This window comes from Perissodus microlepis, chromosome 5, assembly GCF_051167445.1.
Source record: "Perissodus microlepis isolate ML-2025 ecotype Zambia chromosome 5, ASM5116744v1, whole genome shotgun sequence".
Taxonomy (NCBI): domain Eukaryota; kingdom Metazoa; phylum Chordata; class Actinopteri; order Cichliformes; family Cichlidae; genus Perissodus; species Perissodus microlepis.
This window is the reverse complement of record NC_140465.1, coordinates 18,009,013-18,032,877: the sequence shown is the minus strand read 5'-3', so window position 1 is coordinate 18,032,877 and position 23,865 is coordinate 18,009,013. Positions and strand designations below refer to the sequence as shown.

Sequence of the window (23,865 nt, the reverse complement as noted above, 5' to 3'; positions counted from 1 at the left end):
TATGCCATTTCAATGTGAGTCACGTAGCCTGGTTCTTCTGAACCGAGAATAGCTAAGGTGACAACAATCTGAGTTCCCAGAACTGTTAAAAACAGTGACAGATCCAAATGACAGTGTCTGTCAGAAACACACTCAGTCTCTGTCACAATGCTTATCTTCATGACACAAATGCAAGGAACAGGCTGCAACACTGTCATGGCACAGGGATCTGTACAAGCATTACTTACTTAAAAACAGAAACTGAATAAATTTGGACCATATTTGTTTGTTCCTTTACAAAAAATTAACAGTTCTTCTCCCCTATTTTATTTATTCTTGCTTCTACTGATGTTTCAAAGGCTTACTGTAGGAGACTAAATATATTGTTGTGACTGATGCCATTATTGTCAAAGTTATCTTTAATTATCAGAAAGAAGAGGTTAAACGTGACTAACATGGACGGGAGGATGCATCCTGGCAACACAGTTTTGCTTTCACCAGCTAATGGCTTGTGTTCATTTATAGGTACCACATCAGTGCCATCCTGATGTGTTATTGAGCCCTTAAAAGACCAGGCTTCTCACATTTCAAAGATTAACTCTTACAATCTCTGAAACAGTAGCCATGGTGAAAGTAGTGCAGAGATAAAAATATGAGGTTTCCATGCCAATGGCGAATAATTGGGGGATGATTGCTTGGTTAGGTTAGCACTGAAGCTGTGAGAACAACTGAAACAGGAGCCTGAAGGTGGTGGTGGGACACCTTTAGTGTTGATAATGATGCTCTGTGTGCATGCAAATGTTTGAGCAATAAGAACAGAACAACAATAACTGACTGTAAAAAAAAAATGAAGGTGCGGATTACAAATGTGGTTGAATGAGGCTGCTCATGCTCTGAGGATATAAACCATTGTGTGGTTGCAGGGTTGGAAGTAGGCGAGAAGTAGTTATAGTGAGGTCTCCAGGAAATAAAGATTTGAATTTATAGAAACGTTGCTTTGTGCGCGCGCGTGTGTGTGCACAGCTCCACGTATTACTGATATTATGGTCAGTACTACACAGTCACATTATGGGGGTAGCGCCATTCTTCTTAAGGAGAAGACATGCTTTAAAGCAAAGAGGTAATGGTTAAAACTATAGTTTTTGTTTTCCGAACATTAATGTGTGCCAATGTGTGTCCCCTGAAGTCGTGGATAAACGCGTGTGTGTGAAAGAGAGAGAGCGAGAGAGAGGGGGCGGGTGGAAGAGGAAGGAGGGATGGTTGATAATGTGAAGGGGGCTCACGTGACAAGCTTTTAAATTCCTGTTTCCCTGCAGCGCAATTTGTCAGTCTGAATTGTGTGTGGCTGCTTCGCTCTTGGTACGCATGCCTGCTTATTTTGGACACAGGAGGTACTAGGACTTTCCTGTTGGAAACCTTCAGGCGTCTCCTTGCCCCCTTCATCATGTTGTTATTATAGTTTTCAGTCCGTTTGTGTGTGTGTGTGTGTTTTTCCCTCACCCTGCTGAAGGCTTTGGGTTTTTGAGCAGCAGGAGAAGGAGGACTCCTGGCAGCAGAGAAAGCAGTCAGAGAGAAGAATGCAACACCGGACTGCTGCTCAACTGTCATTTCTGCGATAGGGTGATTAAACAGCTGGAGGAATACAACTGCGGGATACAATAGCACTCAGCCTCATTATTACTGTTTTTTTTTTTCACCCTTACCGATGCATGGTCACTAGAAAACAAAGGAGAAAAAAACGGAGGATCGCGTTGCAACGTTGCAAGTCGGAGATCAACTGCAGAGACCCCCCCAAAAGTCGTCGACGGACAGGGGCTCAACCCCATAACCCGAGGAACCATGTCATCCACGAGATTCAGAAAGGACAAGGAGATCATAGCGGAATATGAGACCCAAGTGAAAGGTGCGGTGTGAATCTGATGCCTGTGTCCGCTCTGTGCGGATCGTCTGTCCGCCGATTCTGTTCTCTCCACGGGCCAGTTTTAATTGGCTCGAGCCCTGCCCCCCTTTCCTCCTTTATTTGTATTTTTAAAATAGAAAAAATTCAAAGCAATATCCTTTATATTGCAAACCTTATAGCACAGATTGACCTCTCCCTCGAGATAACAAGCAAACCGTGACAGTCAAGTAAATGACAAGAGCAGCAGACTATAGTCTTCTCTCCCGTGTGCAAAGGCTTCTGTCATTAATTCACCATCAGCCAGTGGGATGTCTGTAAGCTGAATGTTAATTTGTCATCATGTGGTTAGGGTCCAGGTTCTGCACGCTTTGTTGTTGCTGGGTAAAATGATCCCTGTGCAAAGGATGGAGGTTGGACTGCTTTTATTATTGCACCTCATTCTTTCAGATTCTTGAGGGGGAAGCCTGTGTTTGGCTTGCTGTGGTTTGTGGTTGGATGATAGACTAATATTTAGGAATAGTAGGTTATATATTATAAATCCATATTCGGTGTGTTATAGGCTAATCTCATATGATGACATGGTGGCTTAGACTGAATGCACATAAGTACCTGCTCACCCTCCCCATGCTTTGCCTTTGATTCCTTGATGGTGCCTGTGGTTTGACTCACTGCTTTCACCTGACAACATGGGTAACACACGCTCTTTGATTGCATGCCAGCCTTTATCTAAAACTCATCCGGCACTCTTTAACTATAACACGAGCCTATTAGCATTGGCAGTGCAGTGTTTCTCTCACTGTATGACACCTAGGCTCAGATGGACTCTGCTGGTTTTGGAGTGGTTCTGTACCATTTAATCCCGATTTAATAATTTAAAAGAAAAAATCAGAGGATAACCAGGGCAAATAGCTGAGGAATGAAGACATCAATTGAACACACAAGCATAGGGTGCTGACCATGATTGACTCTGGGGTTCAGTTTCAAGGCCGTAGGCTCACGACTGGCACTCTCACTCTCTGTGGTTCCACTGGTGCTAAATGTCTGATGATCACCCTTTCAGTCGTGTACCTGTCTGGACCACTGGATGCTAAGTGTGAGAATCTACACTTGTCACATGGTGTTGAAAGTGGATCAGCGGATTCATTTATTTATTTTGTTACTTTCAACCATTTTCTAACTCTTTTTTACTGTTATTATGTTTTTTATTCTTTTGTCTTGTGGCCTTGGCTGATCATTGAAAAAAAACTGCCTGTAAACAACTGAGCACTTATCTGATTCTCTTGCTTTCCTCTTTACCCAAGACATTTTCTGATAATTCAGGCGTCAGTTTAGTACTGTGACAGAATTGCTGCTGTTTCTTAGATCCAGGCCCTGTCTGCTGCCTCTTTGAATTAGACGGGGCCTTTCAGCTGCGTGAGAAGGAAGGATGTTAATTTATGATGAATGCTGCTTGTTTCTCATTCACAGCTGGTGTGTATCATAGCCTGCAGACAGAGAGGGCTCTGCTCTTGACACACACCGCCTCACAACAATGGTAATGTTATGAGCTGAACCTGGCAGTGAGCGCACGGTAATGAAATTCAGATTGAAAATCGCTCCTGTCTTACTCTGAGTTATTGCTTAATGGCTAATGTGTACATGGCAGAAGGGGCCAGATCATCAGAGTGTCAGTGATGGGTTAATAACACGATGGCGGGGTTGCTTTATTATGTATGAGGGCTTATAGATGGGTGACAAAAAGATCATTTGGCTTCAGAAACAAAGAAGAAACCCCATCAGTAGGTTCACTGTGGATCAGTACTGGGGTTGCTTAAATGTGACCGGTGCAGGGAGCTGGCATGTCATATCAAAAGTTAATCTGTTAGAGTGCAACAAACTACTTTGCTAAAATCTTAACTCCTGCTATTAATGAATTCTTGACAACCCTTGAGGCCGGCTGCCAAAGCTGAGGCCTCTGAAGGACCTCTGTGAGACGGGGTTCACTTTGTTCAAGCTGTTCAGCTGGTAGATCTTGCATTAGCATGTCAATAGAGACGGTTCATACACTGCATTTACTGAGGAGTTTGGACTTTTGTAACTAACTGCCGTGTGGTTACTGGACTGCAGCTATTCTTCCTCCTGTTTGCCAGTTTTATAGGCAGTTTGTGAAGTGGGCTAAATCACCAGCAGCTGTCTTGACATTTACAATGGCAGCTTTAGGGATAAACCCATGCTCGTCTGTTATTATGTACACATAGAGGCTACTTTTGGCTGCTCCGTTATTCACAATGGGTCGCTGCAGCGGATAGCTCTGCACCTTTGATTTGGCAGCTTTTTTTTTTTTTTTACGCCCTTCCCAAGGCAACCCCCAAAGGGTTTGTGTCTCCTCCCAAGATGAAACTGGGATATTTTGCTTGTTAAGCAAACATGTGAACAACTACACTTTTGAGCCACCGTTATTTTATATACATGTATGTTTTAAAAGCTTTGCAGTCATGACAATCATGAGTTAATTAGCTGGCTTACCAGAGAGAAGGTGGTGATGAAATTGCTTTGAAGCCAAAAATTGAAAGTCAACAGCTGAGCACTGTTTTCACCGTGACTCATTTTTATTTAACTAGTCTGGTGTTTTCTCTCTCTCTCTCTCTCTCTCTTTCTCTCTCTCTCTCTCTCTCTCTCTCTCTCTCGCTCTCTCTTTTTTGTGTGCTTTGACTGAAGTGGTAGCAGGTCCTGTGTCTCCCAAAATCCAGCAATGTAATAAATCACTAATTGGATGTCATGCAGTGCATTTTACCGTGTTGCCTTTATTTATCAAACTGTGCATTTAAATAATGCTGTCTTCTTGTATTTAACAGCTTAAACTCATGCATGGACAGTCTCTGAATGTCTGCAATGGTGACAGTATTGTTTTTTGTTTGTTCTTTTTGGTCGGCCCGTCCATCCATCAAATAGTTTTGAACACAATGTCTCTGAAATGGTTTAAAGGATTTTCTTCAAATTTGGTTAATATTCTCATGCACTCGAGGATTAACTGATTTGTAGTTTGGTGGTTTGACCTTTTTGGTCATAACCTGAGAAAGAATTAATTATGAAAAAGATTCACTTGCATGTTGAGTAATATGGGGCTACAACTTTGTATTCTGCCATCTTCAGCTTCACTGAGCAAACATGAATTCACTTACTGCCTTTAATGAGGTTCTTTCAGTGTCTTCTCTTATATGCCGTGTTAGTCTGGACGGGCATGAATGTAAACTGAAACCTGACTGGTTTGCGGAGGCAAAGAAACGTGATGCCTTAATTCTAGTTTCATTTGATTTCTCAGTCTGGTAGCTTATATCCAAAGCTTCATATTTAACCTTTTAATGGTATGATGGTAGTCACTTCCAAGAAGTAACTAATGCCTTGCTCTTACACAAGCATCCGATTCATTACTGACAATACATCCACACACTGAACGGGCATTTAGACACTGACACACTCACCAATGCTGAGATGATAAAGTGTTATTGAGAGGAAGTATGGAGCTTACCAAAGATTGGAACTGGTACCATTTGGTTCTAGTTGTTTAGTTTCCCTTGTCATGAACAGAGGAATTAATGCAAGCATGGTCTCATGGAAAACTTTAGTGGTCTACAGATGTACACAAGGTATGACAGCTCATGTTCATGCGGTACGTTTCAGGTGATTCTGAAAAGGAAGCATGGTTTACCACCTCTCGCTTCAAGTTTCTCTTTGCCGTTTGTTGCTAGCCTCTGCTAGTTTCATTCTACCTGACTGAACACAGTCAAGTTTAGACTCCCAAGCAGAACCTAATGAATACCTGAAAAGAATTTGACCAACATTCGCTACATCGTTTGTTACACAATGTGTTATGAAATATTTTTCTGTGTTTTTTGCAGAGCACAAACCTGTGTGCCTCATTTACAAATCAAGCACTGCATTGCAGTATACGGCAAGGTAATCACACACCTATATGTGTGTAATTGTGAGGTGTTATGACATATTATTGGCAGTTTAAGGTCAACAATTAGCTTCCAGATTAACACATGTGCTGTTACAAAACACAGTTTTCACTGCTTGTGTGAAAATAAGACTTCAGTATGCCATGTGTTATGAAGCACCTTCTAATGAACCCCGAAGTGTTGCTTTGGTTAAACGCTGATGAGAATTATGTGAGACACTAGGTGTGTCTCTGTTTGTTATTGCCCCAGGCCACAGACAGCTCTCTGCTGAGTGAGATACAAATCACTGTTCTGGTTGCAGTAGCTGAATTTGTTGCATTTGTGTATTGTTTTTGTCAGTCTGAAGATCAGAGTGTATTGTCATCATGCTTAGATTTGGTTAGTTACCTCTCAGCACCCTGCTGAGTAGCAAGAGTGTGGCAGGGTGGAAACACACATGTAGGGAGATGAAGAAATGGCTTCACTGAGTCACTGGCTGAGGATCCTCCAGCTGCCCACTTGTTTGGCAAACCTGCTGAGCATTTGCAGAGCAAAAAGCATCCACTAGATATTAAGGCTGAATAAAATTTGTGTGGGACAGCTTGTTTGTTGTGTGGTCCAATAAATCTTGGACTTCATTCAGGGTTGGTTTGTTTGCATGGAGTGGCAGTGAATAGTCAAACACACAGCTCATTCGCTTTCTTGTTTAGAGTTAGATAAGATGGTTTGTACAACTCTGTGTATGCTGGTGTAGTGTTAAGATCCCCAGACCAACAGGAGATCACAAACCCAGCTTCAGGGAGGTCACAAGCTCCTAGTGTGGGTTACAAGCCTGGCTTATTGGGCAGGTTATGTGAGGAAGTCTGCCAAATCAAACATGCAGGTCCATGCTCTGGGATGTGGTGACCCTTTGGGAAATGAGGGAGCACCTGAAAGTACCCTCTTCTCTATTTCTAAGTATAAAGCTAGTTTAGATTAGCACATAAACTGGAAACAGCTTGGTTCTGTTCAAAACTAACAAAATATACACACTTGTGTCACTACTCATTAATTAACACATCAGATATTCTCTGGGAGGACAGTTTAGCTAAGAGAAGTTAGCGTGGTGCTAATTTTAGTTTACATTTACAGCACAGATTTCCAAAACACCGCACTACTCCTTAAACTAATCTTCCAACATTCTTTTATGGCAGGCCACCAAGCCAATCTTAGCCATAATTATAGAATCAGCTAATCTCAGTGTCAGGCCATGTTAGCTAAATGAGCTATCTCATTAAAGGCACTCTCTTTAAGCTGCTTTTGCTGTGCACCTGCAAGCTGCTTGGCAACCCACATCCACCTACTACTTCACATGTGCTCGTGGAAGAACAAAGCCACGCTGCCACATATATAAATAACTGCAGATGGAAACAAAATCATTTGTAAATAGTGCATCTGACTGAAATGTGTTTTTTCCTTTCAACATTTTATTGAATAAACCTGAAAAGAAAGCTGAGATTTTCTTTATTTGTTGCATTACTTATGGCAATGACACTAGTAACATTTAAGTATCATTTTTATCATTGCAAAATGTATGTGAAATGCATGAAGTTAGGCATATGATTATTATGTGTTGTGAGATTCTATTGCACATTGTGGGTGTCAAAACAATATAGAAAGTGAGAATGCAAAACAATAACTGTTTTACATAATGAAAAAAAAACACGCTATTGTAGCAGTTGAACTCTGACAATGACAGACTGTTGAAGTCAGTAATTGTATATAACCCTGTGAATTTGAATCAATGCATAATTTTGGTTGTTCACTCTATTTGTGTCCATAAGTAAGAAGTACAATATTCAGCACAAACTGTCCACTTGTGTTGCGTTCAGTGAACAGTATAATCATGTCATATTGAAGTTTTATCGTGCTCGCTGTCGCCAGAGTTTTGCTATAGAGCTTCCTCTTTGTTGACTCTTCTCTCGTCTCTATAAGCTCAGTATGATGAATGCAGCTGCCACTCGTTTAGCTGAGAGTTTGCTCTGTTCGTTTCACAGAAGACATAATCAGCCTTTCATAAAATGCTTAATGTCCTGAGCAAAGATTATCATTCACTACTGTCCCACAGTTTTTCAGTTCACGATGGTGTTGATGAACCAGACAAAGGTCCATTTAAACATGAAAAAGGTTTAATTCCCTTGTTAATGTGATGCAAGTCAGTGCATGATTTCATTTCTCAATTGATTCAGCTCTGAGAAGTATTTCTCAGTTAACACAGTATTACGAGTCCAGCAATGCACAACTGTTGCTTTTGGGAGATAAAAGCATACTGTAGTTGCAGTTTGTCCTCTATTTTCTGTCATGCCGGTCGCCCCCCTCAGAAAGACACAAACATGTCTTAGAGATCTTTGACGATTGCGTGCAGAATTTCAATGCTCTTATTTTTCTATTTTAAAAATTCCGATTTGTCTAACTCAGGCAGTCAGAAGGGTGTGAATGCTGAGTGTGTTTGGGTCACTTTGTAAACTCGCATTGCTGTTCCAGAGGTGAGTTATTGCTGATAGCAGTAGTCTTTACAAGAAAAATTTCAACATGCACTTCCTGCCAAGAGACGGTAACCTTAGAAACAGGCAGAAACAAGTTTGTGTAAAAATAACAAGTTTGAAAAAGTCACTAATGAAGTAATTAGTTCGGTTCTTGCCATTGCAGGTTTGGGACCTGTTAGATAACCTTATTCCATATTGGTGAAGCACATGTCCCACAGCAGACTTGAGATAATTAAACAGTGCACCTATTTCCAGCTAACAGATTGTAGCAGCATAAGTGGCACAGTTTCACGTGCTAACAGAAGCACAAAACTGTGGCTGCAACTACTGGTATTATATTTTTCTAGTACTAATTAACCTGGTAACCTAAAGTATAATTAAACTAAACTATCTTTAAATAGTTTGTTTTGTTTGACCACCAGTCCCAAACTCAGACATTAAGTTTAGAGCTTGGTTTTATGTGCAGACCCTTACTAATTTCAACCTATTTCTTAGTAGGTCATGAGTACATATTGATCTTTTTTTCATGATAGCCAGCAAGACAATGAAACTCATGTGTTTCAGTTCTCATGAAATGAATGTTTTCGAGACCTCTGAGAGGGGACTAGTCCCCCCAGACCACCTTGGAAATTTATTTTTAAAGCAAATATAATATTATTTCTGTGTTTTAATCTATCATCCATGCCCAGTTGTAGTTTGTTATAGTTTGTACAGTTCCTTAAGCCTTTCTGTAACTTATATTTTTCTTATTTCTTGTCTTCTCCTCATATTTATGTGCTCCTTGTGTATAAATGGGTATTTAGAACCGCAAAGTGAACAAAGTGAACCAGAGTCAAATTCCTTGTATGTGTGTGCAAACTTGGCCAAATACAGATGATTCTGATTCTTATTCTTGTTGCCTAAACCTAACCAAACCGCAACAGAAAGTGAAAATAATCATTTATAGGGTAAAAAGTCATACATTGCTGCAGATTGCAATTTGAATTATGGTGATTCACCGCCGATAGTACCAGAAACTTTTACAGCTTTGATCAGTGTGTGACAGCTCTTCTTCACATGCATACACATAATGAACACAAGGAAAATTCATGTGCTGAACTCAAATCAAGTGATTAAATTGTGTGATTATTCCAGGAACTGTCTTAAGATGGTTTTGTTATTTGCTGTGTCACTTTAGACAAATAGAGAGCAAAAAATAAAAATGCAGGTATTGCTTGATGTTTTTCTGTGATTGTAGCATGTTTGATGTCTTGACAGTGAAACACCAAAATAACTCAAGAACTTTGACCTGAAAGTTGCAAAAAAAATAAGGGACTTATTTGGTTGTGGCTCACCAGAGAGTCTAGTTAAAGGCCAAACTAGATGACACATCTCCTCTCAAGTTCTGCCTTTTTTTTTTTTGTCTTCCACTCTCAGTTTCAGCCAGTAAAGAAATGCAATACTCTCATGTGTTTGCCTCAGAAGTCCACACCATCCAACAAAAGCTCGGTAATGTTGGAAGATTCCAATCAGTTAAGTTGCCCATTGTCTCAACTGTATTTAGAAATACTCTTTGAAATTGCCTCATCAACTTCATTTTCAGATTTTCTCCACTTGTCAGTGCACACAGCTCGCACGTGTCTCTTCATTCAATGCTGCCACCTATTCACACCCATCAGATCCCACCTTTCCTCCAATAAGCATCTCCCCAGGGAATGGAACACGCCCATGTTGCCATGGCGACACCTCTCAGCCTGGTCCTGCAGAGCTGGATCATGGATACAGCAGATGATAGACAGCTCGACTCTGAGAGGGCGTGTGTCTCAAGCTTTCAGTTTCCCTGAAGTCTTTAATGATTTCCAGAAGTCTTTAGAGCGTGATCAGGAAGCCAGGGATGGTTTTCTTTGCTCCTTTTATAAAGCAACAGTTATAGTCTTTTTTTTAAATTGTTATCGTGTGTTTTCTTCAGTTTCAGAAGGGTTAAAAAAGACATTCTGCCCATTCAAATACAAAGTTATTATATCTAGTAATTGTTGCATAGAAAACGTTGATTTCCACAGAGGAGCATTTGACTGTAATAATGCAATGTAGTGAAAAAAAAAAAGCACGACACGAGGTAATTTGATAGATTTTTTTTCTTTAGAGCTGGATTGATTTTTAGTTTACTAGACAAAACATCCGGTGGAAAATACTATAAACCAGCAGATAATCAGGAAGGACGACTGACAAGTGACATCTTGCTGTAGGATACACCATCAGTTCCTCAGCCATTGATTGGACTCAGCTCCTGTTGTCTTATCTTTGTGGACATGTGCTGCAGCTTGTCTGTGCCGGAGACGAATCAGACGAGATAGAGACATACAGAGAAGAACCTGTGCTGACACTGGGAGCATGGCCTTGTGAATCCAAAATTGTGTTAATCATTAGAGGATTAAAACAGAACAGAAAAAAGGGGGATTAGTTCAACGACTGTAACTTGTATTATGAGACTCTGTGTGTGGGACAGATAGAGTGAAATAAGGTCTGTATAAGGGTTGCATTTGTCTGTTCTTTTCACACAAATTTGTCTCTGTTGTGTAGAGCCCAGATACTGCGGCGCTGAGTTGGGGATTAGAGAAATTTGGCTCAGAGTTGCCTTTGTGTGATGTCTATGTGTGTGTGTCTCATTTTTGTGTGTGTTTTACTGCATGGTGATCTGAACACCCAGGGACATTATTTTCAAAGCGTTTAATAGCTTCTGAGGCTCATTAAAATCTATAATTTATCCAAATTACGTTAGGAGACTCATAGTTCTTGCATCCTCAGACATTTTACCACTGCCTCATGTACTCGCCTGTAATTAACGACAAATAGAACATGTTCACTTTCAAACTTTTTATATGTGGGATTACGTTTTAGTTGTTATATTGCTCTTTAGGGAAATGACCAGTCTTTCCTGCTTCTCCTCAGTCACTTGGCTGCCCTGTGCAGCCCATCCTTCCCTGCTGCCCTCAGGATGCTCTGCAGAAAATCCCTCTCATTCACTGCACTCCTATTTTATCTCCGCTTCATTGCGTCAAGGCGTCACGTGGCCCTCCCAAACGGCAGACTTGCAGTAAAATGCTCTGCCAATGCATCACCCCTGATGTCCTGTACTGGTTCTGGGAAGAGATGCAGGTTTTATTTATTGATTCATTTTATGTGGAAAAGGGTGATGTCTTGTTCTCAGCTTAGCATACAGAGGGAATGATGCCTTAAAAGAAATGTCAAAGTCCATTAAATGTGGATCAGCTTTACACTCATGCATATGTTTAGGACATTTTTGTCATTGTTTTGCACTGAGTTGTGTTTTGGCTTTTGGTGACAGACATATTTAAGTTGCATCAGAAACCATGATTTCTGATCAGAGGGACTTTGAGATATGTGGATAAAAATGTAAATCTTTGACAGAGCAGCCAGTTGTTTTGGCTAACTAAGCCTGCTGGAACAACACATTGGAACTGATGTGCAGTCAATGTGGATGAACTGGCCACAGTCAGTGACCAGGTTATGTGACAAGATTTGCCCATTATTGAATCATTGAAAAAAAAAAATTCATTATTCCTTATTGATTACTTTACTTCTGAGTACTACAAATCAGAAACTGGAATCTTTATGGAGCTAAGCCGGTGATTTTAAAAGTATCAAATTGCTGTCTTTGAATAGATTTTTTGTAATCTGTGTGCAGGGAGTCAACAGGAAGTCAAGTGGGTCAACTAGAGGATGTCTCTAATGCAGATGTTATTAAAAATATATGTAATCTGGGCTTTAAATACATGTCATGCTCAGAACTATGTCACCAGAACCTTTAAACGCCACCCAAAATAGTCACAAATCAAATTTGTGTAATATAGCCATAGCACAAGCTGGTGGACATAAAAAGCTTGAAAGGTGCAGATCATTTCATACACATTTTATTTGAACCAAACTTTTTACAGACATGCCACAATTCTGTTCATAGATGGTCAGTTTGGGATTCATTTTTTCTGTGCGGCTAAGAGTGATTACTAGAAAGATGCCCTTACTGTGTTGTTGCATAGCTGCCAGCACAGGATTTTGTCTGTAAGGGGCCAAAGTTCAGGGATCTCCAACATCCTACTATTGTTTTTTGAAGATTTCCTGTTCTGTGAAGAGTTGAGTGTTCACTGTGCTTCAGTTCCCTTCCCTAAATGGTGTATAACAAGTTTCAGTGTCGAGAAGGTGCTATTCTGAAGGGCCTGAGCTTAAAATCATGAAGTCGGGAACATAAAGTATCTGTTGCTTCTATGTGCAAGTAGCAACTTTAGGAAATACAAAACAATTGCTCAAATGACTGCTAGAAGCTGCTACAAAAGGTAACTCAGTCCTGTGTTAAATCTCTAATTCCGAAGCAGAATTCAACATTTTTTTTAGAATCAACTTTTACGAGGGTGAATTTTTATGTATGTCAAACATCTAAAAATGTGCAACGACGTGAATTTATGCATGCAGGAATTTTTAATGACAGGTGGATGCTGGCTGTGTCAGCATCCACGTATCTGTTAACTTCACTTCAGCTCATTTGAATCATTGAAGTGGCTCTCTCAACTGTTTGTAGTGTTGGTGCCTTTTGGAGCATTTTTATGAAATTATCTGTAATAACCTGACTTGATGTGTAGTTAACTGTACTAAAAATGGCTCAAGGAGTTGGAAATTTGTGTGCTATTTTAGTCATATTATCACTATTCACGGATGTGTGACCGAATCTGTGGATGGCACGGAGCTAAGCTAGCTAGTGCTATTTTGCCATTTTGCGCTAGCAAATATGCTACATCTCTAGTTCCTATACATTGTTACTGTGCTATCAAATAACTGTATAATTGGACGCCTAAAATGGATTTGTATTTTGTCACACCAACTATGGTATGAATGGATCTTGGTACATGCTCATATATCCAGGTAAACAAGTCCCAGACTGCAGCTACTCCCCAGCTGTATAGTATTCATAGCCACTGAATAACAGTCATGACATTTTGCATATCATATCATGTCTCAGTGTTATGCTATGGTTCTGGTTTCAAATGTCATGCAACTTTACTGTTTATAAGGTTGTGGAAAATGTTGTGTCCAGCTGAACTGAATCAGTGTTATAGGATACATGAATCTGCACATATGAAAACGTTCTCATTCCAACATGCTTTAAGTTAATGTATTTAATTTTAGTACAGCTAGAACTGAATATCAAATGTCAGAAAAGTAACTGGTTAGAACTATTGAATGGAGCTTTTGGAATTTGTATTTCTTGTTGCAAAACATCAAAAGGAAGCATTTAAAAGGAATAAGTAGTCCTGATTATAGCTGTTATAGCTCTCTGGTAATGGGAGGCAAGTGGACAAATAGCAGGAGGAATATTTGCATAACAGAGAAAAATAATTTTTTGTCACTTGTTATTGAAATGGGTCAAAAGGTCCAAATTACACTTGTTTTCCCAAGAAAAAAAATAGTTATGCAATCATATATTCTGTCATCAAATCATTAGCTGTCATGAAGCTTACAGTGACTAAATTATCCTTAAGAAACCCACAGCCATTGTTTGTATTATCCAAACATAGTTTGACAATTACATTTAGGTGCTTCAGTCCATCATCAGCATTTCTGTCTGAAGAAGAGCCCCACCTCAGTTTCTAAAAGCAAAAGCAGAAATACTGCTGGAAATGATTAGGAAAAGAAAGCTTTCCCTATTTACAGTCATATTTTTGCTATAAAAAGAATTATGCTTTGAAAACCAGAGCAGCTAAACTGAATTTGGGGCATCTATATTTAACACTTTTACACCAAAGTGTGTGGGTTATAAGCCTGTTTACATACACGCCAGAAAGGAAAATACATTTGAGGTGGTCGTTACAGCTCAAAATACATTTATGCAATATTATTCTGATGAAACAGTACAAATGTGACTTCTACGTGAATCGTTTGACAACTGTAGAAGTATTTGATTTATTGACAGTTTCGTTGTGGTCCAACTCATGAACCGTGACAAAACCTAAAGTAACCAGGGTGAAGCCAGCCAAACAAATAGCATGGTGGAGGCTGATGGGATGAGCAAAGTCTGAAATAACCAACTCTTAAATGCGCCAGAGAAACAGGCCATGTACTCCCATTTGAACTGATTAACTCCACCTACTGGGAACTTGCAAGACAACACAGAAGGAGAAATGGGGAAGAACACAGGGCAGCTGGGTGTACTGTGAAGTGAGATTAATGGGTTGGTGATCTATGTTGAACTTAAAGTCAGACTTAAACATGTTACAAACGTTTCTCTCCTCTTACCTGGCTAAATCACCATGGTAATTTATGGTACACATAATCTGGTAAGGAGCAGGTTAATGTTCAGAGGTTTGTTTTGCAAGAAGAGCCACGTTTTATCACAACTGAAACCCAGCTCTAAAGTTACAGCAGTGCAAACTGTGTATCCCATCATCACTAAAATTTGCATAAATGCAGCTGGCAATCCAAAAAACAAAAAAAATGTGTAAATGTTTTTATTCTTAATTCTAACCTGCTGCTAAGTCTGTTCTACACTGCTGGAAGTGGTAGAACACACACGAGGAACATCTGTTCAATCAATCATTTCACATTGATCTGCCTTTGGGCTAGTAACCTTTAATCTTTAAGTTTATCCAGTTTAGTTTTTCACAGTTCTAATTAGCAGCTGCCACATTACAAATAAACTATAGGTCTGCGGGATAGATCGCCAGATTAGTGATTTTCTGCAGCATTTATCTCTTGTCTTATTTGCAACAGTGCTGCAGTTTTAATAATGATGATAATAATAATAATGTAAACTTTATTGATCCTCGTGGGGAAATTCCTCTCTGCATTTAACCCATTCACTCAGTGAAGCAATGAATGGGTTAAATGTTTTTTAAAGATATTTTTATGTTCTTTAAAGATTTTTCTCACTGTTTTATCATCATTGATAACATGTCAGCTGATGTGACACTCGAAGGTGTCATTTAGTGTGGAAGAGTCACATGATGAGTGAGCACACAGAGCTTGAAGCAGAAAGCCCGGCTTAACAGAGACTTCTGAGAACCACCATCTGATCCCTGTTATCTCCGACTAGCATTTGAACTCTGTCAAGCCAGCTAACGCAGACACAGTCTGGTTGTGTTGAACTTCCTTCATGGTGTACCCCTCAGGTTCAGCCAAGCCAGGAGGGCCATCACGGTTCGAGTATATAAATGTTCTTGAAAGCATTAGGGTTTGTGTGCCATACTAGTCACAGAGTATTTCATCTGGGCAATCAATAGTCTTTCAACAATTACATGGTAGAAAGACAAAGGATATCAGATATTACAGAAATGTATCTATCTAGCAAAAATATTAATGTGTTGTCTTCAAAACTGTAAGAAGGCATCTTTAAATTTACTGCACACACATATTCACAGAATTTTGCCAACCTCACAGACGGAAGCGAACTAAAGAAGGGTCCTTCTCTTTGAAGAAACCACAGCAAATCAAGCCATACTCAATGTGCTGGAAATACTTAGGGAATAATTCTTCAATTGCTCATGGTTTCTCAGAGGGAAGGGCACACTTCTGGTGTGACCTATTTTTCCAATCTCATCTGTCAAAAGCAAGGCTGCAGCTGGTGGTTCCCTTTCTGTAAAAGAATGTTTTTAAAAGTCCTCCATGTCACTCACGCACATTGCTGTCACATTTTCCTCTGGCTTCTTTTTTCTTGCCTTGAATTCTTCTGCACTGTTTCTGTCTTCTGAAAGTAATATATATATATATATATATATATATATATATATATATATATATATATATATATATATATATATATATATATATATATATATATATATATGATCCAAAAAACATAACTGAATGTTTGGCAAAGCATTCCTGACAGAAGTGAAGTAGTAAAATACTGTATATCCCTGAGCTCTGATTCAGTTCCCACTAAAAACAGAGCTTTAAGCCCTGCTGAGAGAGAGAGAGGGAGGCCCCCTGGATAAAGGGGAGGGCTGGGACAATGGTTAACCACAGAGTGAAGCATGCCGCTTGAGGCTGAAGCCAGGCGGCACGACATCACAGGGAGAGCAAAGGCTCCCTGTGCACAGCGTTACGGTTTCCCCAGCAGTCAGAGCCAACATATATCCATGATGAGGGCTTTGCTGTCCAAATTACACCCTCAGCAGCATGAAAACACAGTCTGTGTCACTGCTGTGGTTTCACCATTCAGCTAGCAGTTCGTCTGCCTGCAGAGTGTCACTGACACGGCTTTGATACTGTACGCGTGCGATTCATCCTGCCTTCATTTTAAAGGTTATAACTTGCAGTGACTCATATTGTAAATAAGGGATGTTGCAACATGACATGACTTGCATTAGGAAGTTCTTCTTCTTCTTCTTCTTCTTCTTCTTCTTCTTTTTTTTTTTTAGCACATTTTCATGCAGAAAAAAATAAAAGATCCTTTTGATTGGTGGAAAATCTTAATTGCCAAAAGTTAGCACAATGTGGCTCTTGGCTTTATTTAGTCATTATAGGTTAGGATGAAGTATTCACAAGAGAAACCTTGAAAGCTTAAAAATCTGTGGCAGCAGTACTGGTAGCTGTCATTTCATCATGTTTTTCATCTTCTTGAATCACACTGAGGGAAAAATAAAGTTAATCGAGAATATAGACTCATCAACAAAACTGGGATTTCTAGTAAAGGTTTCACATGGGTTCGTGGTGTTTTCTTCCTCTTTTCAAGTGAGATTCATCCTGTTTACTTGAGCTCCTTCCTTAACAGTATAATTCTACAGAATAGGCATCTTTCTGTTCCTGAGCTGAGGCGTCATTGTTGCTGATGACAGCACTACAAAGGGGAATTGAGTTTTGCTTGTGGCTCCCACCGGCATGAAGGGTCTGTAGTCTGGTCGCTAACATCGTGTTCCTCTTGAGGCGAAATGTTGCTACTTTGTCCAAGTGGGGGAGTGAAGCGTTTCTCATTAAATCAGTTTTATTTAGGTGTACATGAGAGGTCATAAACATAGGTCAACTTACTGGCTTCTCTCTCGCAGCTGACTCTCTTTACCGCTGCTCTGCTGCTTTCAATTATTACGAGCAGATTTCTCTAGGTTCCAGAAATGCTGTAGTTTGTTCATTTGCAACTTTGTAAACCAAAGCTATACTGCCACGTCCTTTTTAGAGAGAAGAGGCTTTCTCCTGGAAACCCTTATAAACAAGACATACTTGTTTAATCTTCCTCTAAAGGTACTGTCAGGAAATGTTAGCATGCTAACATTTAGCATGCTAACTGAGGTCTGTAGAGTATGAGATATAGCTCTTAGTTTCCTCAGTTTCTTTGAGCACTGCACTGTCTGACATTAGGGTGAATTTCTTGGCACACCCACTCTGGGGAAGATTGTGTTAACTCACACCTCAATGCTCCAGACCAACAAACTGCCAAAACATATTATTTATAGAGGTGGTTACTCCTGCTGATAATCAGTTAATCAGCATCGTTTACTTACTCTATTAATTCCTATGGAAGCAGTAATGGTTCACTTAGTTTTTTACAGTACTGCCTAGAGTCATATTAACATCTTATTTTTCACATTACTGTGCTTTAATTTTGTGTGTAAAAAGTCAATTAAACTCCTTTTTGTTTGGTGTTTTCTTGTACAGAGATCCGTAACCAGCTGGTGGAGCAGTTTAAATGCCTGGAGCAACAGTCTGAATCACGTATCCAGCTCCTGCAGGATCTGCAGGAGTTCTTCCGTCGCAAAGCAGAGATTGAACTGGAATACTCCCGCAGCTTGGAGAAACTGGCTGAGAGGTTCTCCTCGAAGATCCGCAGCTCCAGAGAACACCAACAGTTTAAGTGAGTTGAAGCATTTATAGCTGGTACTGTTTAATGTATATTCTTCCGTGCATTGGAGTATTTGTGTGTTGTTGATTGGAAGCAGGTGCACTGTCATATTTTCTTTCCTTAATGTTGTCTAAGTTTTTGGCTTCTTGTTAGATTTGAATTTAAATGGAATTTCATGACCTACTTGCTTTATTTCCTTTATCATACGAATGTCAAGTCACTTTTTCTCCTCACTAAACACTTCCTTCCTTGATGCTAATCACATTGCAGCATTATATAACAGAATGCTCCCATTTGTTTACGTGCTGTCAGGGAATGTCTCTTATTACAATCTTCGCCTTTATGACAGCTTCAAAGGTCAGATTATTCTAGCTTCACAATGACTGCTCAGTTCATTAGAGGTTTCAACTCTTGAATGTTGGACATACTACATGTAGTTCACTCTTGCCACTATAAATGAGAACTTAGCTTCCTAACTTTTTATCAAAAATGTAAATTAAATGTGCATAAATGTGCTGAGTAGCAATAAATTAAAAGCCATTACATTTTTACCCTCATTGTGTATTGTTGTTACCCCATTGGCTCGGTGGGCAGGCGGACACCAGAGTTTGTGAATGCGATAATATGAGAACAAGACGATGTAGGAGTTTTAAATTGATATCACCATACCATCTATGAGTTTGAATCCCAGTGACCATGACCTCAAGGTCAGAGGTTAACTTTTCTAAAAGTCACCTAGGATTTTCAAATCAATACCATAGATGCATCTACTAGGAGTGGAGGCACTGGTGACTGCCAGTGTTTTTTAAAGACGGGTCACAGGAGGGAACATTATAAATCCTGTAGCCAAGTAGAAAAGCAAAAAAGGCAAATATCGCTAAATGTCATCAGATCAAAATCAGACCTCACGTAGCTTTGACGTATTTAGATTTGAAGTTCTGAAAATACTGAAATGGATGCCAGTGAGGAAATAAGGAATCGTCTGGCCAGAGATTACCACAACACATTGGTGCATGACTCACGCAGGGCATGAAATTGAGTTCTGCCGCTCCCAAAATCAAGCACCTCAGGCGAGCAGGCAAGCTTAGTTCAGTTTGGTAATGGGAGCACTAACCCAGCTGTGATCTGGCAGCAGATCTCAGACATAAATCTGTACCAACATACGCAGTATGTAGTCAAATTCTAGCTTCTGATTCTTGCAAATGGGAACAACACAAATGGATTTCCAATATTTCCATAAGAAGGTCTGTTTAATTCTCAAAAGTTGATAAAGAAATATTAGTGTTTTGCCTGATTCTTAAAAATAAAACTGATTATTTTGTTCAGGTGTCAAAACCTTTTCGAGAGAGGTGTGTAAATATCCTGCATTTGACACATTAAGTGCAGCAGGCTATTAGTAATAACAGAATCAGTAGGTAAAGTACTGATTTCACACAGTTAATACTGGTAGGGTTATGCTTTGATGTATTATTTATTGCATGTCATTGATGCATTACTGTGTAAGCAGCATTTGAATAATATAACTGGTCGTGGTAGCTGCAATGTAGTTGCACTAAAACTATTTCCTGTTTTGCTTTTTTTATCCTCTGAAAGTGTGAGTGCAAAAAGGTGACAAGTCAGCTCAGTGGGTTACTAATAATATATTTATATTAATCTTGCTTTGTTCAGTTTGGTAGTGGGAGCACTAACCCAGCAGACGTGAGGCATAAATCTGCACCAACATACGTAGTATATATTCTAACCCTCCACCTCTGATTTTAATTATGATGCCTAACAAAAAAACTTTTTTTTGTTTTTGTGTGAAAACATTGTTTGAGAGAATTGTGTAAACATCCTGTATTTGACATACTAAGTGCAAAAGTGTATAATTAATAGCAGAATCACTAGTTAAAGTTTAAACAGATTATATAAAGTGAAAACTGTTAGGGTTATGCTATTGATGTATTATTTATTGCTTGTTGCTGATGCATTAAAATGTAAGCAGCAGTTTTGATAGTATAACTGGTCTTGGTAAGCAAAATGTAATTGTGCAAAAAGTACATGATTTCCTGTTTTTTAACCCTCTGAAAGTGTGAAAGTTGAAAAAAAAGTCAATGTATTGGGTCACATGTAATACATAGTAATACATATGCAGATAGATGATTAAGTTTGTGCCTCGACTTGCGTAACTCTGTGTGCACAAGGCCATATAGTGTGTGTGTTCTTTTTTTTTAGCAGTATTGTACAGTGTTTCTAAAGCAGATGAGGATTTGGCTGGATAATTGAGCTGTATGAGTGTATGAATGGGTGTATGTTACTCTGAAGACAGCCTCACAAAAACCAGCACTGCTAGTTCGAGACATTGGCTTAACCTTTTGACTCCACAGCTGATCCATGCAGTGATGGACAAGTGTTAGAAGAATAATCCTGAGATATCCAGTCTACTTATGCTTTCTGCTTGTGGTGAGCCGACAGGTGTTTCAGTGCAGTGTCTGGGCAGAGATCTCCTGCACAGACATAAACAGGTCTAGAGTAAAATGATATTTAAGCAGACGTGACATTTTAAAAGCTTATTAGACTAACTGCTAGAGAATACTCTGGACTCTGTCTGAAAGAACTGATGCGCTCACAAACCACTAACGGAGGAAGTGTGGGTGGGGAGGATGTAAGGTTCACTCAGGCCACACACACTTTTGTTAGACAGAAACACGTCAGGGCACAGTAAATTCAAACTGTCCCATTCATCAACCAAAGTGAGTTCATAAGCTTTTGATAATGACACAAAAAGGTTTATAACATTACCGCACCTTCTTCCTTGAATTCCCAGTCTGCAGGCGGACAACCACAAATCCTGGTAATCAGCCATGACACACCCTTCAGTCAGCCTTTCCTACTACTTTAGTGTAGTTAAGTTAATGAGGAGCCACTAAAACACCAAATGGGCAAGAAGAGCACTTGTGCTTTTCTTTAAAAAAAGAGAAAAAAACCCACTTTGGTGGCACAAATCATGCAGTATTCAACATTAAAGTCACAGAAATGTACATTATGCCTTTCACTTATACTTTTTTTTGGAAAAAAAATGTTTTCACTCTCGCTTAGATGACCATCTTTCATTGCAAAGGAAGCCATGCTCAGGAAACCTTGTGCTGTACTGCTAAGGGGTGCTTCATAAGCAGCTTAGTGGACATCAACACAGCGGTAAAATGGCGTCATTCTGACCAGGACAGACTTCCATATGTCCTGGATCCCTGCCTACAGCTGCTGGCTGAACCCTTCCAGTGCAGATTCATTAGCAAGCTGAATGCCACTGTGATTTACAGCTACTGCAGCTAAGGCTACACTGCAGCAACCCAACCGAGAATTATTTTGCTCTGGCGCTTTACCCCATTTGCCTCAGTGAAAAGACACACTGAGAGGTTACTTAGGTGTTCTGTGCTACAGTTAGGGTGCAAGTGCTTTTCTTTCTCTCACCAGGGTGCTCCCACATCCTCCAGTGTTGTTATTAAAGTGTTTGGACTCTATTTACCATGTGCAATGTGCATTTTTGTTTACGAAATACTCCGAGATGCTAGAGAACTGCATAGATGTCAAATTGGGCAATGCTTTTAATGCCTTTTTGGTACAAAGTGATCGTGCTTAGTGCCGTACGGAGTCACCGCCTATTTTATTTCGAGCCAGGAAAAACCCTGCTTATTGGAGCCTTAGAGACAACAGCTGACTTGATTTTATTTATGGGACAGATGTTTACGAGTAAATTATGAGCAGGTTTTATAAAGTAACCCATCAAATTAGGATGGATTGATATTGTATGTCTGTGATATAGATAGGATGGCAAATCATGCAGCACTAATATGGATAACAACCTTGCTGTGGAGATGAAGCTGGGGTTATAGTGGTGTCTAAGTTTGTGTGTATGCTCATTAGGTTTGAGAGGAATCTGGGGGAAAAAGTCTGATGTCTTTATTGAGATCTTTGTGTATATCAGGCTTTCCTTTTAGTAATGACCTTTGCTCATTCAAAGGACGTCACGGTTCAGATGTCACAACTTGAAACTGTATAGCTGGATATTGTCATGTTTCAGCATTACACATTTTGATCCAGCCTGTGCTCGTAACAAGCTTCTCTTTGAGAAGCCTCGAAACATGATGATGCTCTTCAGTTATGATTCATCTCATTTTAGGAATGCAACAACCTTTTTAATTGTGCTTTGCAGGCTTGGCAGACAAGCATCAGCCTAGAGCAATGACTTTAGTTCCATTGGTTTTTATAAGTATGGCTACTCTGGTGGTCTGAGGTTCAAAGAGTAAAAGGTTGAGTTGTATCTCTTGTAGTCAGTGCACAGCAGTTGGTGTGACGCTTTTGCAAATCAGGGTGTGCGGATCAATAGAGTAGCTGTTTTGCAGTTTGCGTTTCAGATCTTGTCAAAGCCCCGTGTCCTCTTCGCAGGCACTGCCCCATGCTCTGCCCCATGCTCTGCCCTGCTCTGCCCCATCTGTGTGTACAGCTGTGCATTATCAAGTGCTGGCAGTGTGTCTCCTCGAAAAAAAAACCCAAAGTAAATGGTGTGCAAATCAGCGATGTAGCATATTTAAGCTGTGCTGAAAAATGGGGGCAAAAGAAAATTTAAATGGCAAAGCAAGCTGCATGTGCCCACGTGTCCCTTGTCTTTTGAAGCTATTTGGCACTTTCTTCTTTTCCTTGGCTGTTTCATTGATAAGCAGCAGGCAAGCAGTGTGGAGCGGATTAAAGGCCTTTATAAAGCTGAGCCCTGGTTTGATAAATACACACTTCCTTCTGGAAATCCTGGCTCAGACACATCAGAGGCTCTTGGTGATTAGATGGTGGCATTCAGAGCAACCGTGACTAAAGCACGGCCACTCTTCTATACAATACTCACTTGTTCAGAGTATGTATATTAAGGAGACAGCCTGCCATCATTTTATCCTTGAATCAGAGGATTATTGCTATACTCTCCAAACACGTTCTCTTTTTTTGTTTCTCCATTCACTTCCACTGACACTGTGTCTCATCTTCTTCTTCATTCTCTTTGAATTGTTCACAGATCATGCTCAGTGTATGTACCTGCATTACACGGGGAGCAGAGTCTAAAACTATGCAGACAGGCAGACAGGGCTTTGCTGAATGAGACGAATATAACAGGATGCCAGAAAGCTGCACTCGTCCTCCTCCTCCTCTTCCTCTTTGTTTCTCTAGAGACTGTCAGGGCTCATCATTTGCCTTCTTCTGCATGTTAATGATATTCCTTGTATAAATACAGAGGGCATGAAGCCATTCAAAATCAAACCTTTTGAAGCCTTCAAGATTAATTGACCTGCAAGTTCTCACTTGATATTCATCCTTCTACAGGAAATTGGCAAGAAGCGGGTAAAACGTAGAGATTGAGGAATGAATATTTTCTGTCTTTTATGACTGATATATCTCTGTAGAACCAGTACAGAAGAAGGTTGTGTCTCAGTACTGTAAAAAGTGGAGGAGCTACATTTAGCACAGAGTTAACAGGCTCTGCTCCCACACAGACCTAATTACTGACCTTATGCTCCTAATTTCTGTGAAAATAGGGCACCAGTGATAAAACAAGGAGGTCTTGTGTCCGTTATCGCTTTCTTTTTCTTGTTGCCAAGGTTTTATGCCACAACATTAAAAATCTGTGCCCTTCCATTTTCATGCCTTCTTATTCCTTAATTGAGAGTCCTCCCCTGCACTCACACACCAAAAAAC

General features: G+C 39.9%; 1 protein-coding gene across 2 annotated transcripts in view; it reads left to right on the top strand.

The window, feature by feature from the left end:
• The first annotated feature begins 1,268 nt into the window (after window positions 1-1,268).
• srgap3 (SLIT-ROBO Rho GTPase activating protein 3) overlaps window positions 1,269-23,865 on the top strand; it is a 57,384-nt gene continuing 34,787 nt past the window's right edge. The window contains exons 1-2 of one of the 2 annotated variants that reach the window (XM_084928412.1): window positions 1,269-1,882; window positions 17,964-18,159. In XM_084928412.1, coding sequence (XP_084784538.1) covers window positions 1,819-1,882; window positions 17,964-18,159 — 260 coding nt within the window. In that variant the 5' untranslated portion in view covers window positions 1,269-1,818. The remainder of the gene's footprint in view (window positions 1,883-17,963; window positions 18,160-23,865) is intronic. The other variant, XM_084928413.1, reaches the window with a different exon arrangement.